This window comes from Triticum dicoccoides, chromosome 3B, assembly GCF_002162155.2.
Source record: "Triticum dicoccoides isolate Atlit2015 ecotype Zavitan chromosome 3B, WEW_v2.0, whole genome shotgun sequence".
Taxonomy (NCBI): domain Eukaryota; kingdom Viridiplantae; phylum Streptophyta; class Magnoliopsida; order Poales; family Poaceae; genus Triticum; species Triticum dicoccoides.
This window is the reverse complement of record NC_041385.1, coordinates 192,744,532-192,769,311: the sequence shown is the minus strand read 5'-3', so window position 1 is coordinate 192,769,311 and position 24,780 is coordinate 192,744,532. Positions and strand designations below refer to the sequence as shown.

General features: G+C 44.1%; 1 protein-coding gene across 1 annotated transcript; it reads right to left on the bottom strand.

Annotated features, from left to right (window-relative positions):
* Positions 1-6,524: 6,524 nt before the first annotated feature.
* On the bottom strand, positions 6,525-7,956 carry LOC119279464 (cis-zeatin O-glucosyltransferase 2-like). The gene has a single exon (XM_037560693.1). The coding sequence runs from the start codon at positions 7,954-7,956 to the stop codon at positions 6,577-6,579; it is 1,380 nt and encodes a 459-aa protein (XP_037416590.1). The 3' UTR covers positions 6,525-6,576.
* Between the last annotated feature and the right edge of the window lie 16,824 nt (positions 7,957-24,780).

The following is a 24,780-nucleotide window of genomic DNA, read 5'->3' as shown; positions in this document are numbered from 1 at the left end:
TGCAAAATCAGCTAATAATTAAAGTCAACTTCACTTGCAACGTAAATTGATAACAAAAAAAGGCAATCTGATGACTTATGCATATAGAGAGATTATCTAACTAAAACTAATTACAAATTAAGATCCATTTGACGCGCTTAAGAAATTCTCGCACAATATTAAGAATATTGACTTTAGCTCCATTCTCGCATGAAATTTGAACAAGTATAACTAAAAAACCCTTCCTCAACTCATACCCAACCTGCACAAGCAATATATGTAATTAGCACGAAGAATTCACGTCGGAGGTCTTAAAATGTGTAATGGAGAATACTCATTGAGCAAAGTGGATGAACTAATTCTTCACCGTTCCACCAAAGCATAAAATAATATAAATAGTCAAACACATCCCTACAATTTTCGAAATTAATATTATTTTGAATGTTAAGATAATGCAATATATAAATTTATTGTTCGTCTATGCTCATTGGAATACCAAGCAGAAATTAGCATGTCCACATTTTGGTAGTTGACAGGTTAGTCTGCTGGGGTGAACGTTTGACATGGGCCAGGTGATAGTTGTTGGTGCGCTAAGTTCCTCAAAAATAAATTAGCATGTCCACATTTTGGTAGTTCTATTATTCATGAATGCAATCTTTGATTAACCCTTTTTTAGAAATCACGTAAGAGGGATTTCCACCACATACCCAAACACTTGTTTTTCATTTTCAATGCTCAAACGTGAAAACAGTGGAGCACGTGTCCCGTTCTACCGTCAGAGTAAGTGTCAAGTATAATCCTTGGGCAGGAATTTACTAAAGCTAGTGCTTAACCTAACATTAATAGTTTGATAGAGATTTGCCTCAAAACCTCCATGGCCAATGAACTGCATAGTCCAAAAGAACAACTTTGCTACCAATCCCGCCTAGGAGAAAAAACAATAATTTATGATCAATCAATTTATGTTATGTGATCTTTTTTGTTTGTTATTCCCTCTATTTCTAAAAATAATCCTTTTTCGATATTTCAATACGGACTACATACGGATGGATATAGACAAATTTTAGAGTGTAGATTCACTCATTTTGCTTCATATATACTCTATATTGAAATCTCTAAGAAGGCATATATTTAGGAACAGAAGGAGTACAAAGCATCTTCAACATAACAAACTGAAGGCTTATATTTAGGAATGGAGGGAGTACAATTGACAATCAACAGCACAAACTATGCTCCATCCTACATCCTAAAAGCAAATGAATGAAAAATTTCAGGGAGTTAGAGCAACTGCAACACACCGACCCATTTCATTTATTTGTGTCCGTGCAGACGAAAAAGTTGGCCCAATGCAGTCATCGCCGCCGCAACGCCATCGCCTCCGCTCCCCCGCGCACGTAGGAACAACAGATGCATGAGCAGCATCTGCAGTCACCGCTGTCGCGCAAGCAGGAACAACAGCAGCCAGTCACCGCAGCAGCAGTTGCAGTCGCCGCCGCCGTGCTCGCCCACCGCGACGGCTGTCACGCAGTTCTGCCGCTGCGCTCTGGCTCCATGGATCCCAAACTGGACCTCGCGAGCGCCGTGACAGGCAGCGCCCGCCCGTGACAAGGAGTCCCTCACGAGCTCCACGACGGACAGTGCCAGGCCACAACATCCCTCTGCGGGCGTGTGATCCTGGTCGACGCAGGTGGCAGCTGCGCCTGCCTGGTGCTCGCGAGTCCGGCCCAGCCCCGCCTCGCCGTGCCGAGCCGCCTCCCACGCCCGGTCGCCCACCTCCGCGCCCCTGCGCACGCAGGAACAATAGATGTGTGAGCAGCATCTACAGTCACCGCTGCCGCGCAAGCGGGAACAACAATGTTGAAGTATAAAAACAGATGCACCACATCACATAAGCATGTCCGTGGTCATAGCATAGCATTGCGCAACACCATATCCAAACCATTTGCGCATCCAGAAGTTAGAAAACCTCACCCACAAAAATGAAATATTAGTGGCACACAGTGGGAGAACAAACCTTCTGGCGCTTGAATGTACACATATTGCAGAAACACACATGTGGAGAAAGAAGAAAAAATCTTGTATAATCAAAAAGCTGGTAAAAGCTAATTATATATCCCCATGAGCAAAGCGAACTGATAAATGACTAAAAACCAGTTATGTTTCCTAACTTGTGGCAAACATTCATTACATATGGCAAAAAAAAATTAATGACCACCTGTTACAGTTTTTAGGTTTCTTGTGAAACCTTCTGACAGTGGTTTAATAAAAAAATATAGTTCCAAATAGAAACTTTGAAAAAGAGTAATGCATATTGATCATCCCAAAGGGTACAATGCAGAGAAGCAAGAAAAAACACATGGATAAAGTGAACTGCTCTGGTTTCCGAAACAAAGCAAAAATATACAAACAAACCTACAAAATTTGACTTCCATGAAGGCTACAAGACTAAATGGAGAAAATCCATCGTCCTACAAGAGCACTGTAACTATTTTTGCCCCGACTCTAACCTATCATGAATTTATTTTCAAGCAACATTTCGTCACAAACCAATCTACCAATTCTTACCATATCAATAAATTCCTGGTGAAACTAAATAGGAGAGTACTTAACAGTTCATTTCACGTCCATCCGCAAACATTTCTTTCTAGCATGCACATGAGGAAGGTATTAAATCTTTCATACAATCACCACAATCTACATTGGCTAGAAACAATAAAAACGAGTGGTGCCGGTAGAAATAATGAGTTGGCCAAGCTGCGTGCCCGACTTCTCAAAATAAGGAATCCTCCAACAGTGATAAAAAGTAGAGTAATCTCCTCAACTAAAGAAGGCAAGGGATGAGACTGACGTTTTTCTGTAACTGGCTTTTAGTTATATGTATGATAAAAAGAAAGGAACAAAGAACACAATAAAAGTGGCTACAAATATATAAGTATAAAAAACGTGCAACTACAGAAGTACCAATTATCTAACAAAAGTACGATGATACTTTCCCGAGATGATTGTCGATTGATACAATGATCTAATCCTCTAATTACCAACTTGACAACTAACCTAATGTCTACAGACACAAAGCAAATACTCTTGGAAAAAAATCGACACACAGAAAAATACAAATGTTCCTGGACCATTCAAAGTGTACATGAAAGCCATACATATGAGTGGACTCCCACGTCCATATGCAAATTTTCAAGCCTAAGATGTGGCTGTACCTTCTTTGGTCAGTTTGACAGCCCCAGCTTCATTAGTCTTTGGATCAGTCTAGGAAAGGCATCTGGGTGATTGGTTCCTATAAATAAATTGGAAAATATAAATTTAAACAATTTGTCTTACCCATAAATCTAACAAATCTAAGCTGGAGCTGCAAGCTACGCTGAGACAACCAAAAGTTTAAGGATGAACTGATGAAGAAAAAGTAACCACTTGAAAAGGAAAAGAAATAGGAACAAAAATGATGTCGCTCTACTATCGTCTCTCCCAACTCCATTCCCCTAGCTTGCCCTCTCACCTCCCCGCATATCAACCAAAATATCTGATCGAGACCAGACAAAAGCAATGGTGGGAGAGTGATGTGACAACAATGAGCTGGGCCAATGCTCCCAAGAGAAGAGTGTGTCAGTGATGGGCGTCGTCTAGTCGATCCCAGTGGCGATACCTAGGATGTTCTATGTAACAAGTTCACTGCACATTTTTTTGTCTAAAGCAACACATATATGTGGAAATCATTTAAGAATAATTAAACTATTATAAATATATGTATTTTACAACTTTGAGTTAGTGTCATAAACATATTTGTGCTTGAAAGGAACTGTCGTAAACCTATCGAAATTGAAGAAAGAGTAACAAGATGTGTTAGCATTACCTTGCAGTTGGACCACCATATCCGAGCACATCCTTTGACTGCCCAGCAAAGGTCCTCCCTCTCGCTCAAACAGGAGGCACACACCCAGCTACCAGGCTGTTTCGCATACACGCTAATAATTTTGCCTTGGTTGTAGGCAAGTAGGCCGGTATATTCAGCTATCATCAGGAACTCCTCTTCACAACTGTATTTTGGCGGAAAAAAAATCTACTGAGACCAGATGCATAATCAAGGAGGTAGCTCAGTTTTCAAGGCATAAGATGGGTAAGCTATCCCAAAAAATGAACAACCATCATGCATATCCATATGGGGAGGGAGTATTAATTACTAACCTTGAAGAACTTTCTTTTGGAGAAAATTACTAACCTTGAAGAACTTTTTTTTGAACCTGATGTTGTGGAACGGTCATTATGCCTGCCCAAATAAAAGTAACTGCTTATAACTTGGCAGATTATGCATACCTAAAAGAATAATTGAGTACTGGATGTTCAAGCATCAAAAACTTTTCAACTGGATGTTCCTTACCACACATCAAGTCAATCTTAACATTTTTCTGACCCCATGTCTTCTTCATTCAGCAGCAACTTAAAAGATTGTACTTAATTATAGAATAAATAAAATGCATATCAGACTTGAGTATATATTATATAAAAGATGTGAGTCCAGAAAGAAGTCCAATTTTAGTCCATGATGTGTAAATAGTCCAATTTTAGTCCATGATGTGTAAATAGTCCATAATGTAGTCTGCTTGGCTAGCGAGCTAGTGTCACCGCACCATTTGTCAACCTCACCCTTTGAGCGTCATCGCTCTCTCGTGATGTGGCTTCCTGGATGCCTTGCCTGCCATCGACCTAGTGCTTAAGTTGTGCACGCCGGAGGAACTACGCGAAGAGGCACTAAAGGGGTGCTCTCCCTCACAAGTATTCCATGGTCAACCACCATAGCGAGCCGAACACCACAGATGCAGGGACCCCTTGACTGACACGTCAACCATGCTTGTTTCAGTAAGAAATTTGCATGCACTTTTAGCGAGTCAAGATATAATTAACTGCCAGTATGCTAGAAGAATAAGTGCAGTAACTTTCGAATGTATTAACAATTTGTATATGGTATCATATTTATGTATTTAGTAGGATTTTACACATAACATATCAAGGTTTGATTGCACCTGTGTGTTAAACAAGATACAGACAGATGAATGCAGAACCAACTGATTGGATGGACAATGAGTGCAGGGCGGTTGGAGACCTCAGAAACAGCCTCTCGAGTGGCTTCCTGCCACCGATGGTCAAGATCATCCTCTGCAACAATGCTGCGTTCATGCTTCAATAACCTAACATCCCCATTTGTAAAGCTCTCCATCCCCTCCTAAAAACAAATATCAGCAACGGTTAATTGATAACTATGCCACAAACACATTTGTCAGATACATTACGAATAAATAAAATAAGGATAAAAATTGCAGGTAACTTTTAACTGAGATCAGAGCCAGTGAAACATAATGGACCATTGTTTTGTTACATTACATGATCCAAGATCCCTGTACACCAGTGAGGTATGTAATTTACTACGGTATACTCATGGATAAAAAAAATCTAGGGACAACGCACCTACTAAACAGTGTGCTTGTTACTCCCAGATTGCGCTCACTGCCACTATGTTGGCAGCAACAGCGGCCATGCCTCCGGTCACAAGTGTACTTCCAGATACTGAAATAGTCTCCATACACAGCTTTGGCAACAAATTTCTATTTTCTGTATCAAAACCTAGAAGTATAGGTTGAATCTATTCTTCAAGAGAAATCTAACCAAATTATTTCTTTTAGACTAACCAAAATAATGATACAGAATACAGTCAGAATAATTTTACTGCACGCATTCTATGATGACATCTATCCCCACATGGAGGTTTACAGTAGACAAACAAAGAGCGAAATTCTGGCCTTCACGAAGCAAATCGTGAGGCAGGGATTTCTCTCATCGAACAAGCTTCCTGCTTCACAGGTCGGACACATCGGCCGGCGACCGGCGAGGAAGAGGGCGGAGGTGAGATTGGAAAGGTAGTACTCTGGGGTGGTGGGTGTCTGACGTGTCGAAGTGGAAGGACCAGCCGCGGAGGTAGGGGAAGGCGGGGGCGGCGAGCACCTCGACGCAGGAGGCGGCGGAGGATTGGAGGGACTGCAGCCTCGACGGGGCCGGCACGGCCAGGCGAGGGGAGCCGGCGTCGTCCACGCCGCCGCCACGCAACTGGAGCGCGAACGCGAGGAGGGCGAGCGCGAGCAGTTGGGCGGTGAGGAGGAGCAGGAGGTGGCACCACGCCGCGGCGCCGCCGCCGACGCGGTGGAGGACGGCGACCGGAGATCGGACCGAGGGCGACGCGCCGACGCCAGAGAAGAGCACAACCCTAGGTGGTGGGGGCGGCCGCGACGAGAGGTGGCGGGGGCGGCAGCGATGGGCGGCGGCTTTTGAGGGAGGGAGATGGGGGAGGGGATCGGCGGCGGCTGCGAGGGCGAGGGCGGCGGCGAAGGATCTGGTGGGGCGTCGCCAGGAGTGAGGGAGGAGATGGGGGCGAGTGAAGGATCTGACAGGTGTTTTCGATACGATGACGAAAATAAACCGGTGTACGATGATGAAAAAAAACCAGTGATGGGAGTATGACGAAAAAAACCCAGCAAAAATTGACCGGACGACTATTCACCAAGTCGTCCATTAGGAATAGAGATTCCCCTGGTCCCTTCACCTTGTGACGTGAACAATGAACTCCTGCATATCCTGCCACGACGAGCCGCCCTTGGAAACGGCTGCACGTGCGTCTTCGGCAAGCGCCTTGGCCGTGTTGCCCATAGCGATTCCTTGGTCGGAGTTGGACCCCATTGCCCTCTTGATGACCTCTTGGATGGCCGTGGCGGGCAGCGTCTCCCGGTTCTTCTCCCACGGCCGAACGATGATGCCCTCCCGGAGATGGTTGCACACGTACTGCGCGTTCCACGGCTGATCAGAGTGCATCGGCCATCCGAGGATTGGTTTCCCGTGACTTAGGCTTTCCAGTATCGAGTTCCAGCCGCAGTGGCTCATGAAAGCAGCTGTTGCGCCGTGCGCCAGGATCTCCAACTGCGGTGCCCACCCTGTGATCACCACCCCTCTCCCTTGGATCTTATCCCTGAATGCGTGCAGGAGATGGGCATGCCGGCTCTCGCCAGCCTCTCCCATTTCGTCCGCGCGGTCGGCGTCGCGCAGCACCCAGATGAACCGCTGCTCGCTGTGGTGCAGCGCGGTCGCCAGCTCCTGGATTTGGATGCTTGACAGCGAAGAAATTGTGCCAAAGGACACGTACAACACCGACGCCGGCGGTTGCGCGTCGAGCCACTCTAGGCAATCGTGGCGTAGGTTTGGGGCTTTGCCTAGCAGCGGGTTTAGTGGTCCGATTAAGAAGACCTTCTTGCCGCCAGCACGAGCCAGGCCCTTGCGGCAGGTATCGATGAACTGGCCCTCGAGGGCGTTGAACGAGTTGAGAAGCAGTCCAGCGCCGGATACGCGGAGCCGGCGCTGCCGCTGCATCATCTCCATGAACTCCTGGGTGAAGATGGACTCAGGGGGCGGCGGAGGCAGACCGAGGGCGCTCACCAGGGGGTGCCTTGGGTCCCTCAGCACGGTGCAGAACGATTGCCCCAGGCAACAAAGGGCGTACGACTCGCCGTTGGGGAGACGCGACGCCTCCGCTGCCGGGAAGCCCACCGTAATGTCGTGCACGACCACGACCCGACGGCGCGAGGCAGCGAGCTCGTCCAGGAGGCGCCTTAGCGGGGCCGCGGCGTGGTCACAGAACACGTCGAGGGCCGACTGCAGGTGGCATGGGAACGCGTGCCAGTGGTCGGGGTCGGGCGGTGCCGTCCCGTAGGCCCGCGGGATGTCGAGGACACAGAAGTGGAGCGAGGTGAGAGTGGCCGCGTCCCAGCCCTGCACGCGCGAACGCGCCTGGAGGATGTGCGGCGCGGGCGCTGCGTAGTGGACGTCCAGCCCACGTGACGAGAGGAGCAGAGACAAGTTGAGCATTGGGTTGAGGTGCCCCTGCACCGGGAGAGGCACGGCCACGATTACCACCCCCTCTTGCGACATGCCGGTTGCTGATGATGTGCTATTTCGATGTCAAATACTGTATTTGTAGCACCAGCGATGGCACGCGGCTGTATTTGTAGCACATGCCCGTACACAAGCTGCTGGGTGGATTCCAGCGCCAGGCTAGCTCAACAATTGTATGCAAATTTGTAATGGATATACCTAGACACAGTTTAATTGGGAGAAATGATTGCAGGCTTGTCGCAATGATACATATGCTTAGTCAAACTCATTGATGATCACATTATTAGCCTATACTTTAAAAAAAGTTTTAATGAATTTCATGCGGGATTAAGTATACTCCTGTCACTTAGAAAAATGGGCTACCGGACCTGTAGGTACATAGTCAAACCCATTGATGATCACATTATTGGGAAATTTTCAAGTGTTGCGACATGATAACACACGATCACATTATTGCGGAGTACTCTCTCCTTTCTAGTTTATAGGGCTTATCTCAAAATTTTAGTTTTTCCATTTTATAAGGCTCAATTTGGTTGTTTCCCATTACATGTTCAGATGCATTAAATCATTGCATGCAAGTATTGAGAGAAAATTGACCAATGCATGTACTTTATGCATGCATGCATTTCAATTAATGCATTGGTAAACATAATTTTTTGAGAAAAAAGAGCATTAATTAGGTGCTTTTGTAAACTACAAAAAGTATTCCACCACTCACCATCTACCTTGGATGGTGAGATTTTTAAATTGAGCCTTATAAACCGGAAAGGAGGGAAGAAAGTTTGGGATTAGACTGTAGCTCAAGCACCAGAATAAAATTAATGGACACTAATCCGCAAAAAAGTAATAATTAATGGATACACGTTAGACGTGGTTTAATTAGGAAATATATTGACCGCTTTGTCGAAGCGATATATTTATACTCCCTCCGTTCCAAACTATAGTGCTTCCCCTATTCCCGTGTTTCAACTTTGACCATAAATTTAACCAACGAGACCGACTACAGCCGGAGCAAAAGTTATACCAGTAAATTCGTATTCAAAAGAAGTTTTCAATTATATATTTTTTTCTTCCACCGCAGTCGGTCTCGTTGGTTGTGGACATGTGGTTAAAGTTAGACCTTAGAAAATGTGGGCACACTATATTTTGGAATGGAGGGAGTATATTCTATTGGGCTAAATGCAGTCCAGACAAATGATACAATGAAGGGATAATTAGATTTATGCCCCTAGTTGTGTCCCACTCGTCTGTTTTACCCCTAATTCCCAAAAGTCACCGTTTCTGTCCAACTCACTTTGCTCCTCTTATGCTTTTGCCCTTTGACCGTTTGACTGTCAGTTTGAAAACTTCGTAACTAATTCATACTAAATCAGAAAAATGCAAATAAGATACCAAAATATTCAGAAAAACATCACCTATATGTCAGTGTCATTTGCATTCATGAAAAAGTGTTAGAAAGTGCCCATCCGAGTTTTAGCTCTTATGCTACCACCATGAATAGTGAAATCTAAAAAAGTTCAAAAAAATTCAAAAAAAAATTGGTGGCAAAGAATGACAAATGTTTTAAGTGCCCGCCAAGTTTCATCAGGGAATAACATTCATGGGTGCCGCGGCAAAAAAAACAATCAACACTCCAAAATAGATTATTATTTTGCCACGACTTCCATGAATGTCGTTCCCTAATGAAACTTGGCAAGCACTTAGAACATTTGTCATACTTTGCCACCATATTTTTTTTGAGTTTTTTTGAATTTTTTTAGAGTTTACTATTCATGGTGGTATCAAAAGAGTTAAAACTCGGATGTGCACTTTCCAACACTTTTTTAATGAATGCAAATGACACTGACATATAGGTGTTGTTTTTTTGAACATTTTGGTATCTTATTTGCATTTTTCTGATTTAGTATGAATTAGTTATGAAGTTTTCAAACTGACAGTCAAACGGTCAAAGGGCAAAAGCATAAGAGGAGCAAAGTGACTTGGACAGAACTGGTGACTTTTGGGAATTAGGGGTAAAACAGATGAGTGAGACACAACTAGGGGCATAAATCTAATTATCCCTACAATGAACGCCGAGTGGGATGAATTATATTATTTTGAAAATAGGCGACCAGACCTATATATCTGTCGATATGCATAGAAAGTTCCTAAAATCTAAAAAGTGGCCGCGCACAGTTTAGACGGAACGAGCGGCCGGCTCAGAGCCGCTCGATCTCGTCCCGATCGACGGTGCGTACGCTCCAGGTGTTCCCTGGTCGGATAGTGGGCCGCGCCGCTCAAACCTGCGCGTGGACCGGTTGCTTGGTCCGTTTGCGCCGCGCCACGCTATAATATACTCCCCGTGGACCCACATGTCATAGGGTGATGTTAGGCAGTTCCCAGCGTGTAGTGGGCGGCGGTTTCGAATTTCGTGCCATTACCCCGTCCACCCCTCACCTGTCGTCGCCCATTCCTCCTCTTTCCCCTTGCTATCGCCGCTGGTTGGTGCTTGGAGGCGGCTCCAAATCCGCCGCTGGTTGTGGTCGACGGCGGGGCGCGCCGCGAGGGTCGTCGTCCGTGGCGGCACAGGTACTGCTCCTACCATGCGTTCCCCGGTACTCGTCCCCGACCCCTCCCTTTTTCCCGGTGAGGTCGCCCGTTTTCCGATGAGGTCGAGGTAGAGGTCGAACTCGAGGTCGCGGTTGGGGTTAGGTAGGTCGAAGTCATTTTCCGACGAGGTTGAGGTCACCCGCGCGGACTACTTCGTTTGGGAAACCGCCGGATTGGCAGGGACGGGGTAGGGTTGTGCTCATCCCGTCGTTTTTGCGTTGCAATAGGGGGAGAGTTCGTGTATATACGTATGGGATGAGTGGTTCAGGGAGGATGATTGGTTAGCCCCGGCCATAGGTTCGTCTGTGGATTGTAGCCTCGCGGTGGATCTGGTGTTTTTAATGAGTGTTTTCCCCCCTCGGTGTGCAACTATGTTGCCCCTTGCGTGCAGATTAGGAGCAGTAGTAGACAATTTTTGAGACAATATAGCCAATGTGTCAGCCTTGTGGTGGTTCTCATGGGTCATGTGTTTTTCCCTACTGTGTGCAATTAGGGACCATTTTTGTGCAAATCAGCACCTATGCTTGCCAATTTCCCAACATTAACTAGCCAAGCTGCCATCCTTTGTGATTGATCTGGTGGTTCATGTGTTTTCCCGCTGCTGTGTGCAACTAGGAACCCTTGTTTGCAAAGCACCAAGGCTTGCCATTTTTTGCAATATAGTGTACCCAATATGCCAGCCTTGTTGTGGATTTGGTGGTCCACGTGTTTTTTTATTCTACTGTGTGCAAATAGATATAATCACTTGTGCAAATTAGTACTTCCTTGACGGCACGGGGGTGGCTGGCTAGGGTCAACGTGTAGTTGGCTAGGGTACACGGTAGTCGTTAGGTAGAAGGGATGCATGCCCACGACGCTCATTGCGATTTTAGGGCGATTTGGCTCTTTATTTCATGTTCCGCTCAATTTTTGCAGAGGTTTGAGATCTGTTCGTGATTCTTAGTCATTCTGCAAGTTGTATTAGATGTGCACAATGTTGTGTGCAGTGCATTGGCTGATTTTCCCTGATTTTGTAGTTGGTTGGTGTTCAGTAATTAAAGTGGTTAGTTGCACAAAATTCTGCTCAGTTGGCTGCGTCCATATAGTACTTGGCTGTCCATATGCTCTGCAGTTGCAGCAGTTGTTTTGGTCAGTTGGCTCACTGTCTGTACTAGTTGGTTGTCTATACGATGTTCAGTTGCTCAAGTTGCCTGCTCAGTTGGCTGCATCACTTTCACTAGTTGGCTGTTCATATGTTATACACTTTGTGCTAGTTGCTATACTTAGTTGGCACAGGTTATCTTACTGAGCTTGTTGCCTTTAGTTAACTATTTTCTGCCTAGTTATTACTTGTCACAGTTGGCAAGTAATAGCTAGGCATAAAATAGTTAGTTGGCTTATATGCTGTCCAGTTTGCACAAGGTTTACTGCCCAGTTGGCTACATCATTGTAGTAGTTGGTTGTCCACATGTTTTTTGGTTTTTTGCATTTTGTGTCCTGCTTATGTGTAGATGTCTGCAGATCAAAGCAAACCTTCTATGATTTTTCTAGTTTGTTTCCGCATCTTCTAACTATGTTTTCTTTTGTTGTATTTCCTCCCGCAGGGCGAAAATGGTTATAATAGGAGGAGATGTGGATGGCAATGAAGAAGATGTATTTTTTTCACTTTTTCTATGTTTTTGAGCTGGTTTCAACTTATGCACGTATGCTAATGTCCCATTTTTTATGTTTTCTTTTTGGGTTGCTTAATCAGCATTCTGGAAGTCAGTCGCTTCGCCGGAACTCGAAGCGTCCTGCTAATCGCCAGGCACGACCTGCGCAGAGTGTTGAGCAGGGAGAGGATGTTGAGGTAAGTGGCATGCTGATGACACAAGCCCATTTTTCGGTTTTGTTTGGGTCATATAATTTTTTTTATTTTTTTTTCATGCTCATGTTTTTTTATTTTTTTCTTAGGATGCTGATCAGTTCCGTGTTGTAAAGCGAACTAGACGTGCAACACTTGGAAAGGGAGTTGAGTCATCTTCTAGGGTAAGTAAATTCTCGATTATAAGTGTTTCTCGCTTTTTAGACGCTGATGAAGTTATGCAGTAGTACTCACCACTATTTTTGTGTCCTTTTGTTTTTAGTTTGTCAATAACAACCTTGTAGTTGACATCTCTAGTCATCTTGATCTAAATACAATTGACATTAGTTGGCATCTTGTAGTTGACAAGTTGGCTTCTTTATAGTTGACATCACTGGTCATTTTTTTGTGCAGGCAGCAGTTGCTGGAGGAGCTATCGCATCTTCCGCACCAGATGCTGAGGTATGTGGTTTTTTTTTCTGTTTATGAGCTATTGAACAGTTCCTTGCAAACCTTTTTTTAGTTGTCGTTATCTTGTTGCAATATCATTTCTTATTGTTGCACATCCGCTAGAACTTTTTGTAGTTGCCACGTATCGTATATTTTCTTAGTTTTTTTTGAAGGTTGCACTGGCAGTCTTCAGTTGTCCTCATGATCTTTATTAGTTGCACAAATACATCATATTAGTTGGCATGATCCATTTTATGAATATATAGCTTTTCCCAATACTGATCCAAATGATGATTGCTAGAAAATTTTTCATTCTTGTTTTTTCTCTTGTTTTTAATGTTTTTATATTCTCATCAACAGGCCAGCCGTGAAGGAGTTGAGGTGGTTGCAGGGGAAGTTGTGGAGCGACCATCACAAGCGGGCAGGATAAGGGCATCACCAGTGCGGTTTCCAAATTTCAATGCCTCTCTAACCCCACCACAGAAGTCATAACTAGTTTCGAGGTTGTTCGGGGGCTATTGAACTTATCAGACACACTTCCAGCGGACCTCACTAAGTTCCTGGTGCAGTCCTACCAGCCACAGACCTCTGAAATGGTTTTCCCAGGAAGGGGAAGGATCCGTGTCGATGCTGACAGTGTTCAGAGGGTATTTGATCTCCCAAACAGGGGTCAAAAAGTCAGATATTTAGTTGACAAGGATGCCACTTGGAGATTCAGACAGGCCTTCAACATACCTGGAAATTCTCATCCCCAGATCACTACATGGCTCAAGATGATTGAGGATATGGATGGAAGAACGAATGACACATTCATTATGGCCTGGCTTGCGGTTTCCTTTAGCACTTTTCTAGCACCAACCACGGCCTTGAAGCTCAGCCCAAAGTGCTACGGACTTGTGCTAGATCATGAAATGATCAAGAACACAAACATCTACCTCTTCATAGCAGAACACATTAATGAAACTTTCTGGAACATGGACCAGGAGAAGCAAATTGTCTGCTGCTGCTTGTATCACTTGATGGTTAGTGAAAACGACCACTTCCATCTGTTCTTGTTCTTTTTGTGCAGTTATAGTTCGCTGAAATACTCATAATAATAACTGAACTTGGCTTTTCTTTTGGTGGGTTTGGTGAAGATACTATACCTTGATGCGCTTGTCCATGGCATCCCAGTAAGCAACTGCGCGATATGATCGAATGCATGGGATAGTGCTCTAATTGCCAAGGTGATCAAGAAGGATACCATCTCTCCTGGTGTGTTCGGCAAATTACAAGTGAGTTCTCTTTGTTTTTTCCAACAGTTTCTTCTTTTTATGTTCTTTTGATGTCTGGTCACTTTTTTTGGAAATTGCACAAAAAACTGTCATCAGTTGGCACAACGCATGTAGTTGCACAGCTTGTAGCTTTAAGTTTGGCATCTGCATACATGTTCATTTTAAATTGGCACACCATCTTTTTTAAGTTGCACAGTTTTACTAATCTTGTTGCACAGATGTGTGGCATCAGTTGGTAGAAACTTTTTTAGGTTCCATGTGGATTGCACAGTTTTTGTGTCTTTGTTCAGTTGCATATATGTATAATCGAATTTTCTACCCCAATATCTTGTTGTAGTTGCACATGTTATAATGTTTGGTTTCGTTCAACACACAAATCTGTTTTGATAACCTTGTTATTTTCCTTTTCTCCTTTTTTATATCAGCTTAAAGAGGAGTATAGAGGCACGGAGCAGACACCACTGTTTGATGGAATTTTGGAAGCTGAAGCATTCATGGCATCCAAGTTACCAATAACCTACAATCCACAGGTTAGTGTTTTGCATACAGAAATTTGTACCACTTACCAACATTTTCTTTTCGGCTGGGATGTATGTTCAGTTGGACATGTATAACTTTTGTAGTTGCGAGAATACAGGATTCAGTTGGCTGTGATGTATGTTCAGTTGCACATATAAGCTTCTGTAGTTGCACATGTTCTTTTGGACATTCAAAGTATTCATTTACAACCATTGACATCAACTTGGCAGAATGCATGTTTTTAGTTTGTGCCACAGTGCATGTGTAGTTTGCTAGAATCATGTTTTTAGTTGGCTAGAAAGTGTGTATTAGTTGGTTTTTGCTTATCACATCATGGTCAGTTACAGACATTGTACTTTTTTATTTTTTTTTCTAGCTGAATCTTTTTTTTGTGTTGATGTAGAAAAAGGAAAATATTGCGAAAGTGGTCAATGACCTGTGCAGGGCTGTAACCGAATAGGTTGGCACCTTCATTGAAGCAGTTACCAAGATCGATGACGAGGAACCGGATATTGATCCTTACGTACAGCAACCATCAATGCAAACCGGGGCGTCACGCCATGCTCCAAGCAGAAAGAGACGGGGGTCAACTATACAAGAAGAAGAAGAGTTTGTTGATGATGAGTCAGAAGAAGATGAGGAAATGGAAGCGGCGATAGATGTTGACGATGACGGGGACACAGACGCGGATGAATCAGAGGAGGACAAGGATGAGGATGACAGTGAAGAAGATGCAGAGGAGGAGGAGGAGGAAGAGGAGGAGGAGGAGGAGGAGGAGGAGGAGGACAAACAAGAAGAGGACAAAGGAGAGGAGGAGGAGGAGGAGGAGGAAGAAGATAGTGAGGCAGAGGAGGAGAAAGAAGAAGGTGAGGCCGAAGAGGGGGACGGGGACAAAGGTGCAACAGTTGATGGCAGTGAGAGGGGAGAAGACAAAGGCGCAGCTGTTGATGGCAGTGAGAGGGAAGAAGACGCCAATGAAGAAGACGAGGACGGTTATGGTGATGATGTTGGGGGATCCAATGGAGGCAGCGACAACAGCGATGATGATGATGATGATGACAATGCCCCTAGTTCTGGTGGTACAGGCGGCAACACATCCAGGAGGACTAGCACTTCTGCCACCCCTGCCAGCAGCAACAATTCATTGAGTAGCAGGAGCACACTACAGATGTTAATCGACAAAACTTGCTGGAAAGACAAGGATTTGCCGAAGTCAAAGAAAAATGACGAAGCAGAGTCTCATGGCAGCATTGATATGTTCAAACTCTGCAACTTGAAGCCAGCTTTGGCAACCACCTTTCCTGTGCCAGATTTTAGCGACCAAGATATGTGTGAGAAGATAAACTTTGCCACTGATAAGAGCCTGTTCTTATCAAGTGTTGCTGAAAAGAATCAAGTTGACATGGAGGAAGCAGGAAAGGGTCTTGACTAGGTTCATTCAAAGGAAAAATACAAGGAATATTTGAAGCAGCTACCAGACCTAAGCTCCGGCAAGAGTAAGGAAGCATCCATGGCAAACCCTCACGTGGTCCAGAAGCGTAAAGCAGTTTCAATGAAGAAGAATCTGCAGTTGCCTCAAACCAAGGAGAAGATGGTGAGTGCAGATGCTGAAGTAAATATGGTCAAGGAAGCTGTGCTTCAAACTGATACGCTAACTGTAGTGAGCAGAGAGCCAACCACCATCATAAGAGTTCAACAGATCAAGGGGAAGACTCCCCTTTCAATAGTCCCACCAAAACCACCTAAGCAGCAAAAGATTGTCAAGTTTGCCAGGGGCACAAAGGGGGAACAGGCCACAAAAGGTTTGGAGTTCAGAGACAAGAGAGAGCTGCGAGCCGCAGCCATTGATGCAGGGGTGCCAAGTTCTGCTAGGTTGCTGCCAACTCAGACTGGAAAGATGCCAGCTACAGAAGCTGTGAATGAAGGATGCGCTACTGCTGATGCTGGCAAGGCAATAGCTCAAGAGCTAGATGTTGGATCACCAGAGAATTGCCACACCCCGATATGCGCAGAACCAGATGCTGGCACGAGAAGTTCTTCAGGACCACCTATTGCACGAAGACAGAGGAGGGTAATAAGGCCCGCAACATCTCAAAGGTCTCCATTCATTGACTACAACAACAAGAAGACTTTCAGCTCCAATGAGGCAGTGGACAAGCTTTACGCTGCCCTCTTATATTGGGTCAGGCATCACGAAGGAGCAAATGATGAAGCTACTAGGTAAACTAACTCCCCACAGCCTACATACATATCTTTTTCAGTTGCATAGGACCAGCCACTTAGTTGCACAGAAAGCATAACATGTTGCGCAAAACAGGGCTTTTAGTTGCACACTGTTCTGTTTTCAATTTCATGCACATTTTTTTGTTGTTGTGACGCTTCGAGCTAACTTGTCTTTTTATTGCTTTCAAAAAAAATTCAGCCCTGAGATAATCAGGTATGGTGCTTTCTACATTTTTTAAAGGAGTTAATTGATTTGATGAAGCCGGTTCAATGGCTCTCAAAAATTGTTATTGACACTGGAATCTTACACATCATGGATAACTTACCAGAAGGGTCAAAGAAGGTTGTTATGCCACCGAGGTTTTCTGTAAGTTTTTCCAAAACCTTCTTTACCCTCATTTTTGTTCTGTAGCACTTTTTTTGTTGACCAATTGAGGGATGCCTTTCATCTACTAAGGAGTTTGAGCCATGCTTTATAATCTCTGCAGATGAATTTACAGCAAGGGATCCACAACGTGAATGAGATAAACAAGAAGTTTGATTACAAGAACCGTCTCGACAAGAAAGAGTTGGTGAGTGTTGGGCCAACATGATCCATCTCTTTTTAGTTGGCACCCACAGCATGTTCAGTTGCACATGACACATCTGTTAGTCGGCACATACTTCTTGCAACCTATTTTTAACTTGACCAAGTCTTTTACTGTTTTTTCTTAGCTACAACCTGTATCTGTGTCTGAAATCGTTCATGCTTGCAGGTCATACTGCCAGTGCTCGAGTGCGATGATGTAACCGATAAGGAAGGAGGGAGGCATTATTGGGTCTTCAATGTCAACTTGAGGGACGGACGCTTCGAAGTTCTTGACTCAAACAGGACGCTGGACAACATTGAGCTGATGACCACCGCCTCTACCATTGCGGGGGCAGTATGCCGACTATGGAGGAAGCATTACCCAAAGTTCAGCATCGAGCACTTCTAGATTATTGACATTGACGTGCCGAAGCAGCTCGGCAAGTAAGACAATAAGCATGGCTCTCTTCTCAATTTCTTACCATCATTTTGTAGTTTTTAAATTTTTATACATGTGCAATCTTTAGTTTTTTAAGACACAGTACTAGTATGTAATCTGTTTATCATTTTTATGAGTTTCTAATGGATTATCTAGCCAGTTGCAGAGTGGCACATAAGTAGTTGTACACTGGCACATAAGCAGTTGCACAATGGCACATAAGCAGTTGCACAGTAGAACATAAACAGTTGCACAGTAGAACATAAGCAGTTGCACAGAGTGCATTATCTTTATTGGTTTTAATTTTATGTGACAAATTTCCTTTTTCTTGCCCATCGCAGTAATGAGTGTGGGTTGTTTGCACTGCTTAACGCCACCGAGTGGAACGGTAGCCAACTGCCCAACTACGAACCCAAGGAAGTACTCAACATCAGGAAGCTGGCATATGATTGGGTCACCAGCATGCACAACACCGCTCCATGGAGGAAATTGCTGAGATACGACAAGGACTAGGTCAGTACTCTTTTTCTTTCTCTGCTCTATGGAGGAAGTTCCTGGTTTGCACAATTTTTAACCAGATTTTGTAGTTGCACACTAGTAGTAATTCCGTTTGCAAGTCAATATCATCACTTTTGTTGATACATTAGGAGCACTGGACATACAATTGTTCAACAACTAAATATTTAACCAGTTGCCAACAAAGGCACAAATAGCAACCTTTTTTACATAGTGCATGAACTAATTCAAGGAGCATAAATTAGATGAAGAGAAATCATAGATGCTGAATGTGTCCACTTGGTCCCAACATTGCTAAAAAAACATCATTCTTTTCCTTCTGTTGTCTCAAAGTTACAAACAATGAAACAGAATCACAGTAGCCTGAGTGGACACACACCAGCAGTGTGATCTGTAGATTGGCACTGGCTGCATTTATTTTTATTCTTTGGGTGTAGCTCGAGTGCCGATTTGTACCGTCGACTCTTTTCCCTACCCTTTGTAGTAGACCTTCGAGGATCCCTAGGAACAAAATCATCAGAAGCTTGTGCAGGGGATGCAGCCTCCAACGGGGCAGTAGGACCATCACGATCACCTGTGTAATAATCATATAAAAAATTTGGTATTTTTTTGTTGTGCAACCAGCACTGATGTTCTCTACAACCACACAACCCATGCTGTGCAACTAACTGGTTGTTGTGTGCAAGTTAAGTTGAAAAAATATCACCTGCAGTAGCACGGACCGTCATGGTACTTGGATTGTAATCGCCTTTGGGCAGAACAGGAAAAACAAGTTAGATTTTTAGCTTGATTGTCAAACTAACACATCGCACGCAACTAGGCAGCATGTTCTGTGCAACTGGGCACTATGATATGTGCAACTGAAGTCACACACCCTAGTTTTGTTGGGAGTTGGGGAAGGTATTTTACCTGGGTGATGAGCCCCCTGACTCCTGCCTGTAGGTCCATTGGGAGTAGCACGCAGGGCACTGCTAGTTGGGCCAGGCGGGGGAGGAGGTCTTTGAGGGTTGGCATCACCTATAGCCAAAACAAGACAAACAAGCTAGTCGTGTTATCTTTGATGTTCGAACTAACACAGCGTGCACAACTAGGTAGCCTGTTTTCTATGCAACTGAGCACCATGATGTGTGCAACTGGAGTTACAGACCTAGTTTGATGGGGAGTTGTGGCAGGTAATTACCTGGATGATGAGCCCCCTGACTGCTGCATGTAAGGCCATTGGGAGGAGCACGCGGGGGAGGAGGTGGCAGAGGATGCCGTGTACAGCCAGGAGGTGGAGGAGGTCCTTGAGGGTTGGCATCACCGATATCTAGAACAGGAAAAACAAGTTAGTTGTGTTATCTTGATGCTTGAACTAACAGAGCATGCACAACTAGGCAGCCTCTTCTATGCAACTATCCACCATGATGTGTGCAACTGGGCACAATGATGTGTGCAACTGAAGTTACACACCTAGTTAGATCAGGAGTTGGGGTAGGTAATTACCTGGATCATGAGCCCCCGGATTGCTGCCTAGAGGTGGAGGAGGTCTTCGAGGGTTGCCATCATCTGATGGCCCCGTGGTAGCAGTCAGTTTTTTCTTTTTCTTGGACTTGTTCAGGTGGCTGATCTCGGTACATGCTGTGTGCATATGCTTGTATACAATAGCTTGTGCTGGATCAGAACCACTCGCAAACTTTGCTAGTTTCCGAAAATCTTATATCATGTTCCTCTCCCTTATCTGCTTGTTTGATTGAGGAGGCATTTCATCTGGTTGCTCATTACCAGTCCCTGGCACACTAGGTACAACAGTAGGTGTCCACCGTCTTAGCAGATACCTTTCCGGTATGACATCAACTCCAATATACACCTTGAGGATGTGGCAACAGAGGATGTCGTCCTTGTCCATTTTACAACACTCACAGAAATAGGAACCCTCCTCCACCCTTGCCTGCACCAAGTAGTTCTGAGAACCATATTTGGCAACAAATTCCTGGTTCGGTCTGAGCTCAAATATATCAGCACCAACTTGGAATGCATTATAGCGTCCAATCAGCTCAAACTCTTCTCTGAACTTGCGGTAAAGGTCCCTAGTGTAGGTTTTGTAAGCTTGCTTCTCTATTGGGAAGTTGGACCACAGCTCAATCTCAAGGTGTTCTGTCCTGTAATCATTGTAGCCTTCCTTGGCAAGGATGTGATTCTGGATTTTTTCATATTGCTTGACGAAGTTCAGCATTGAGTTGTGTGGGTTCACATATCTTTTCAGGACAGCGTTGAACCCCTCACTACGCTGTGTAGACTATAGGAATGGGAAGTACCTGTGTTTGAAGTAGCACGGCACCCAAGTTGACCTATATTCGTACAACTTCTCAAAGTGCATGTGCATCATAGCCTCGTACTTCACCATTAAACCAGCCCAATTCTGCTCAAACTCGTCTATAATGAAGCTAAAGTCAACACACTTGTTGAAATCATCAAAGAGTCCTGGATTCCGGCATAGCAGCCAACCAACTTTTTCCTGAGCCTTTTTCATGATGTGCCATCAACAACAGTGGTGCACGGTGGTTGGAAAGATGCTCTGTATTGACTGCCTCATTGCAACACCCTGATCGGTGATGAAGTTGTCAGGAGGTTTGCCATCCATAGTCTCTAGGAATGCTCCAAAGACCCAATCAAAGCTCGATGCCAACTTCTGCCTCACAAACACGCAACCCAGCATGAAAGATTGGCCATGTCGGTTTATTCCTATGAAGGGCGCGGACGGCATACTGTACATGTTGGTCATGTAGGTGGTGTCAAATGATATGCAATCGTGGTACGCCTCCGCATAAGCTTTTCAAGGTAAGCCATCCACTCAAAATATGTTGACAACTCTGTCCTCTTCATCATATTTCACCTTATAGAAGAAGTCTGGATCGGTTTTTTGTATATCCTTGAAGTGCGCAATTGTCTCAATCAGATCACCCTCCTTTGTGTCATCTCTACGGAAACTTGTACAAAAATTTGTTATTGCCTTTGGTCCAAATGGCACCATCATCTTAGATCCATAGAACTCTGCCATTATATGCATCATACGTCCTGCATAATACAAAAACAAACATTATATCCTTTTTTTAGTTGCACGAATGTGCACACCCAGCTGCACAGTAATAGGACATGTGTTGGCACAGAAGATAATCGCAGGAAATGGACACCTAGCTACACCTTTTTAAAAACAATTTTGCACTTTTTGCATACATGACATTGTGTGGTTGCACAGTAAAGACAATCTAGTTGCACAACAAGCACCAAAAGTGATATACAAAACAACATGGGAAGTTGGACACCAGTTGCACAGTTAAGTCATTTTAGTTGCACAGTAGTACCATAACAGTTGCACACTGGACTGCCTAGAGGAAAACTTAATTCTTTAAGGGATGGATCATGTGCACAAATGTGCACATCCAGCTGCACAGTAATAGGACATGTGTTGGCACAGAAGATAATCGCAGGAAATGGACACCTAGCTGCACCTTTTTAAAAACACTTTTGCACTTTTTGCATATAGGACATTGTGTAGTTGCACAGTAAAGACAATCTAGTTGCACAACAAGCACCAAAAGTTGTATACAAAACAACATGGAAGTTGGACACCAGTTGCACAGTTAACTCATTTCAGTTGCACAGCAGTACCATAACAGTTGCACACTGGACTGCCTAGAGGAAAACTTAATTCTTTAAGGGATATAGAAAAACACCACACCTGTAGTCAAGTTGAAGTTATACAAGATGCGCAGAAACTCCTTTTCATCAGGTGAGATGCCTTGGTGGGATCTCAAGTATTTGGACATTGAAGGTTTGTTCACGAGCAGATGATTGTGGTCACGAACAAAGTGCGTCACCTCTCATCGCCCAATTATCAGCTTCACCAACATTTTCGCTTTGCACTGAGTCTGCTTTATTGTCTCACGTTTGCGCTTCTTCTTCTTCTTACTAGTACCAGCATCCTCTTCAACAAATATTGGAGGTTCTTCTTCCATCTCCTCGTCACTGTCAACAGATTTTGGATCTGGAATAGGGTCCAGGATAGGAGGAGCCTCAGCTCCTCCATCATCAGCTTTGGGCTTCTTGAACTTGTTGCAGCAAATGTATTGTTTTATCAATTCATTGGTGCAGGGTGTCCGTCTAGATGTGTTCATCCTGATAGAGAAACCCATCCGTAGTGCGTAGCTGTTGTAGTGATCATTAGCAATTTGAAGGCTGTCAAACCTCATGCCAACATAGGGTTCCATAGGTTAAGAACTAGACTCATCCTCTCCTTCTTCTTCTTGCACAGCTCCATCAACAGCCCCAGCTCCTAACTCAGTCCTGGTTGGACCAGGAATATTTGCCTCGGTTCCTGTGTCATCTAGAGTATGGCTCTCTGACTGCAAAGACACCACTACGATGGCACCACGGCTTGATGGCTGGCCTGCCACATTGTCATGTTCCATAGGGTTTCCACCACGACTTGTCTGCGTGTAGTAAACAGATTGCCCATTTTCTGTCCAATTTCATTGTGGTATGCTGGGTTGCTGCTGATCCATATCATGAGGAAGCTCATTGAGATCAGGAGGCAACTCATTGAGATCAATCATTTTTTTCCTTTTTTGGATGCTGCCACACACTCACTGCACATATAAAAAAGAAGAAAGTGATGTCATTAGTTGTTAATCATAGAAAAGAGTGTTTCAAACAACCTAAAAACTTAGTAAATAGGCAGTTGCACACCATTTTATGACAATCTTAGTTCCAAAAGCAACATGTCTATAGCAGAATCTTTTATTATAACATGCATGCATTTTTTTTCTGCACAGAGTTGTTATGTTAGTTGCACAGTTTGCAGTAAATAGTTGGTAAGAACTTGACTTATTTTTACTACAAAGTTTTCTAACTTTTTCCTCTGCTTTTGTTGCAATGATCCGTAGGGTTTCCGTTGGCAAGGAGCTTATTCAGATTTTTCTGCACATAATTGGGACACAATTTGATGCTACTTTTGCAGATGCAAAATCCAGGTGAAAGATGAAAGAAGAATTTGATGACAGACTATAGATATATGTTTTTTGTCGCCGTTTCTGTTTCTACTTCCAGTATATTTGAACATATTTTTACACTATAACTTTGCAATAGGTGTGCTACCAGAATATATGTGTGGGACAAGCATATATGCGTGACTACTTTAATGTGGTTTTATGGCTTCAATAACCTTTGTTTATTTATCTGTTGCACATATTGCTGCAGAAGTTGCTGTACTGCAGTTTTTTGGTTTTGGCTAAAATAGATCTTTGAGTTGGCCAGGATGCATATATCAGTTGGCCAGCATGAAAGTTTAGTTGGACAGACAATGTGTTCAATTTTGCTAGAATAGATGTTTTCAATTTTCCAGGATGCATATATCAGTTGGCCAGCATGCATGTTCAGTTGCATAGTCCATGTATTCAGTTGAATAGAATAGATGTTTCAATTTCCTAGGATGCATACATCAGTTGGCTAGCATGCATGTTCAGTTGCACAACCAATGTGTTTAGTTGGCTAAAATAGATGTTTGAATTTTCATGGATCCATATATCATTTTGGCCAGGATGCATGTTCTGTTGCATAGCCAATGTATTTAGCTGGCTAGAATAGACATTTCAGTTGGCCAGGATGCATATATCAGCTTGGCCAGGATGCATGTTTTTGTTGCACAGTCAATGTGTTTAGCTGGCTAGAATAGACGTTTCAGTTGGCCAGGATGCATATATCAGTTGGCCAACATGCATGTTCCGTTGCACAGACAATGTGTTTAGCTGGCTAGAATAGACGTTTCAGTTGGCCAGGATGCATATATCCAGTTGGCAAGCATGCATGTTCAGTTGGCTAGAATCATGTATTAGTTGGCCAGAAAATATGTCTTAGTTGACTAGTTGAACACATAAAAGGGGGCAGGGGAAACTTGCTTGGCATGCATTTTTAGAAAAGCACGTTCAGTTTCGATCTGGGAACCCTAAGTTAGTATGCAGATGCACTCATAGGGTGATGTTTCATATCTACTCTTTTTTTGAAGTAGATTCTCCATGGATTTGATGATGGATCCATGGAGGAGGGTGTTTTTATAGATGCAGTACAAGAAAGGGGAGAACTGAAGAGGGGTAGAGAGAAAGTACTTGCCTGATGTTTGTTGCCTGGTATGGGTATGATCACCCTGCCTTTTAGATCAATTTGCTGAAGCAGATTCATCTATCTTCTGCTCCCATGGCGGCTATACAGGAGGAGGAAGAAGGAGCTTTGGATCCCTTTCTTTCGTGCAGGTCAAGAAACAAGAATAAGGTAGCATGGGGCGTGGGAGGCGTTGGGTAGGTACGTGTGGGTACGCTGCGTACATACGCTGGGGTATGGGGATGAGCGGGCGTGGGAGGCGTGGGAGCATGGGATGCGAGGCCTATCGGGCTGGCCGCTCAATCGGGTTTGGTGGCAGCCTGTC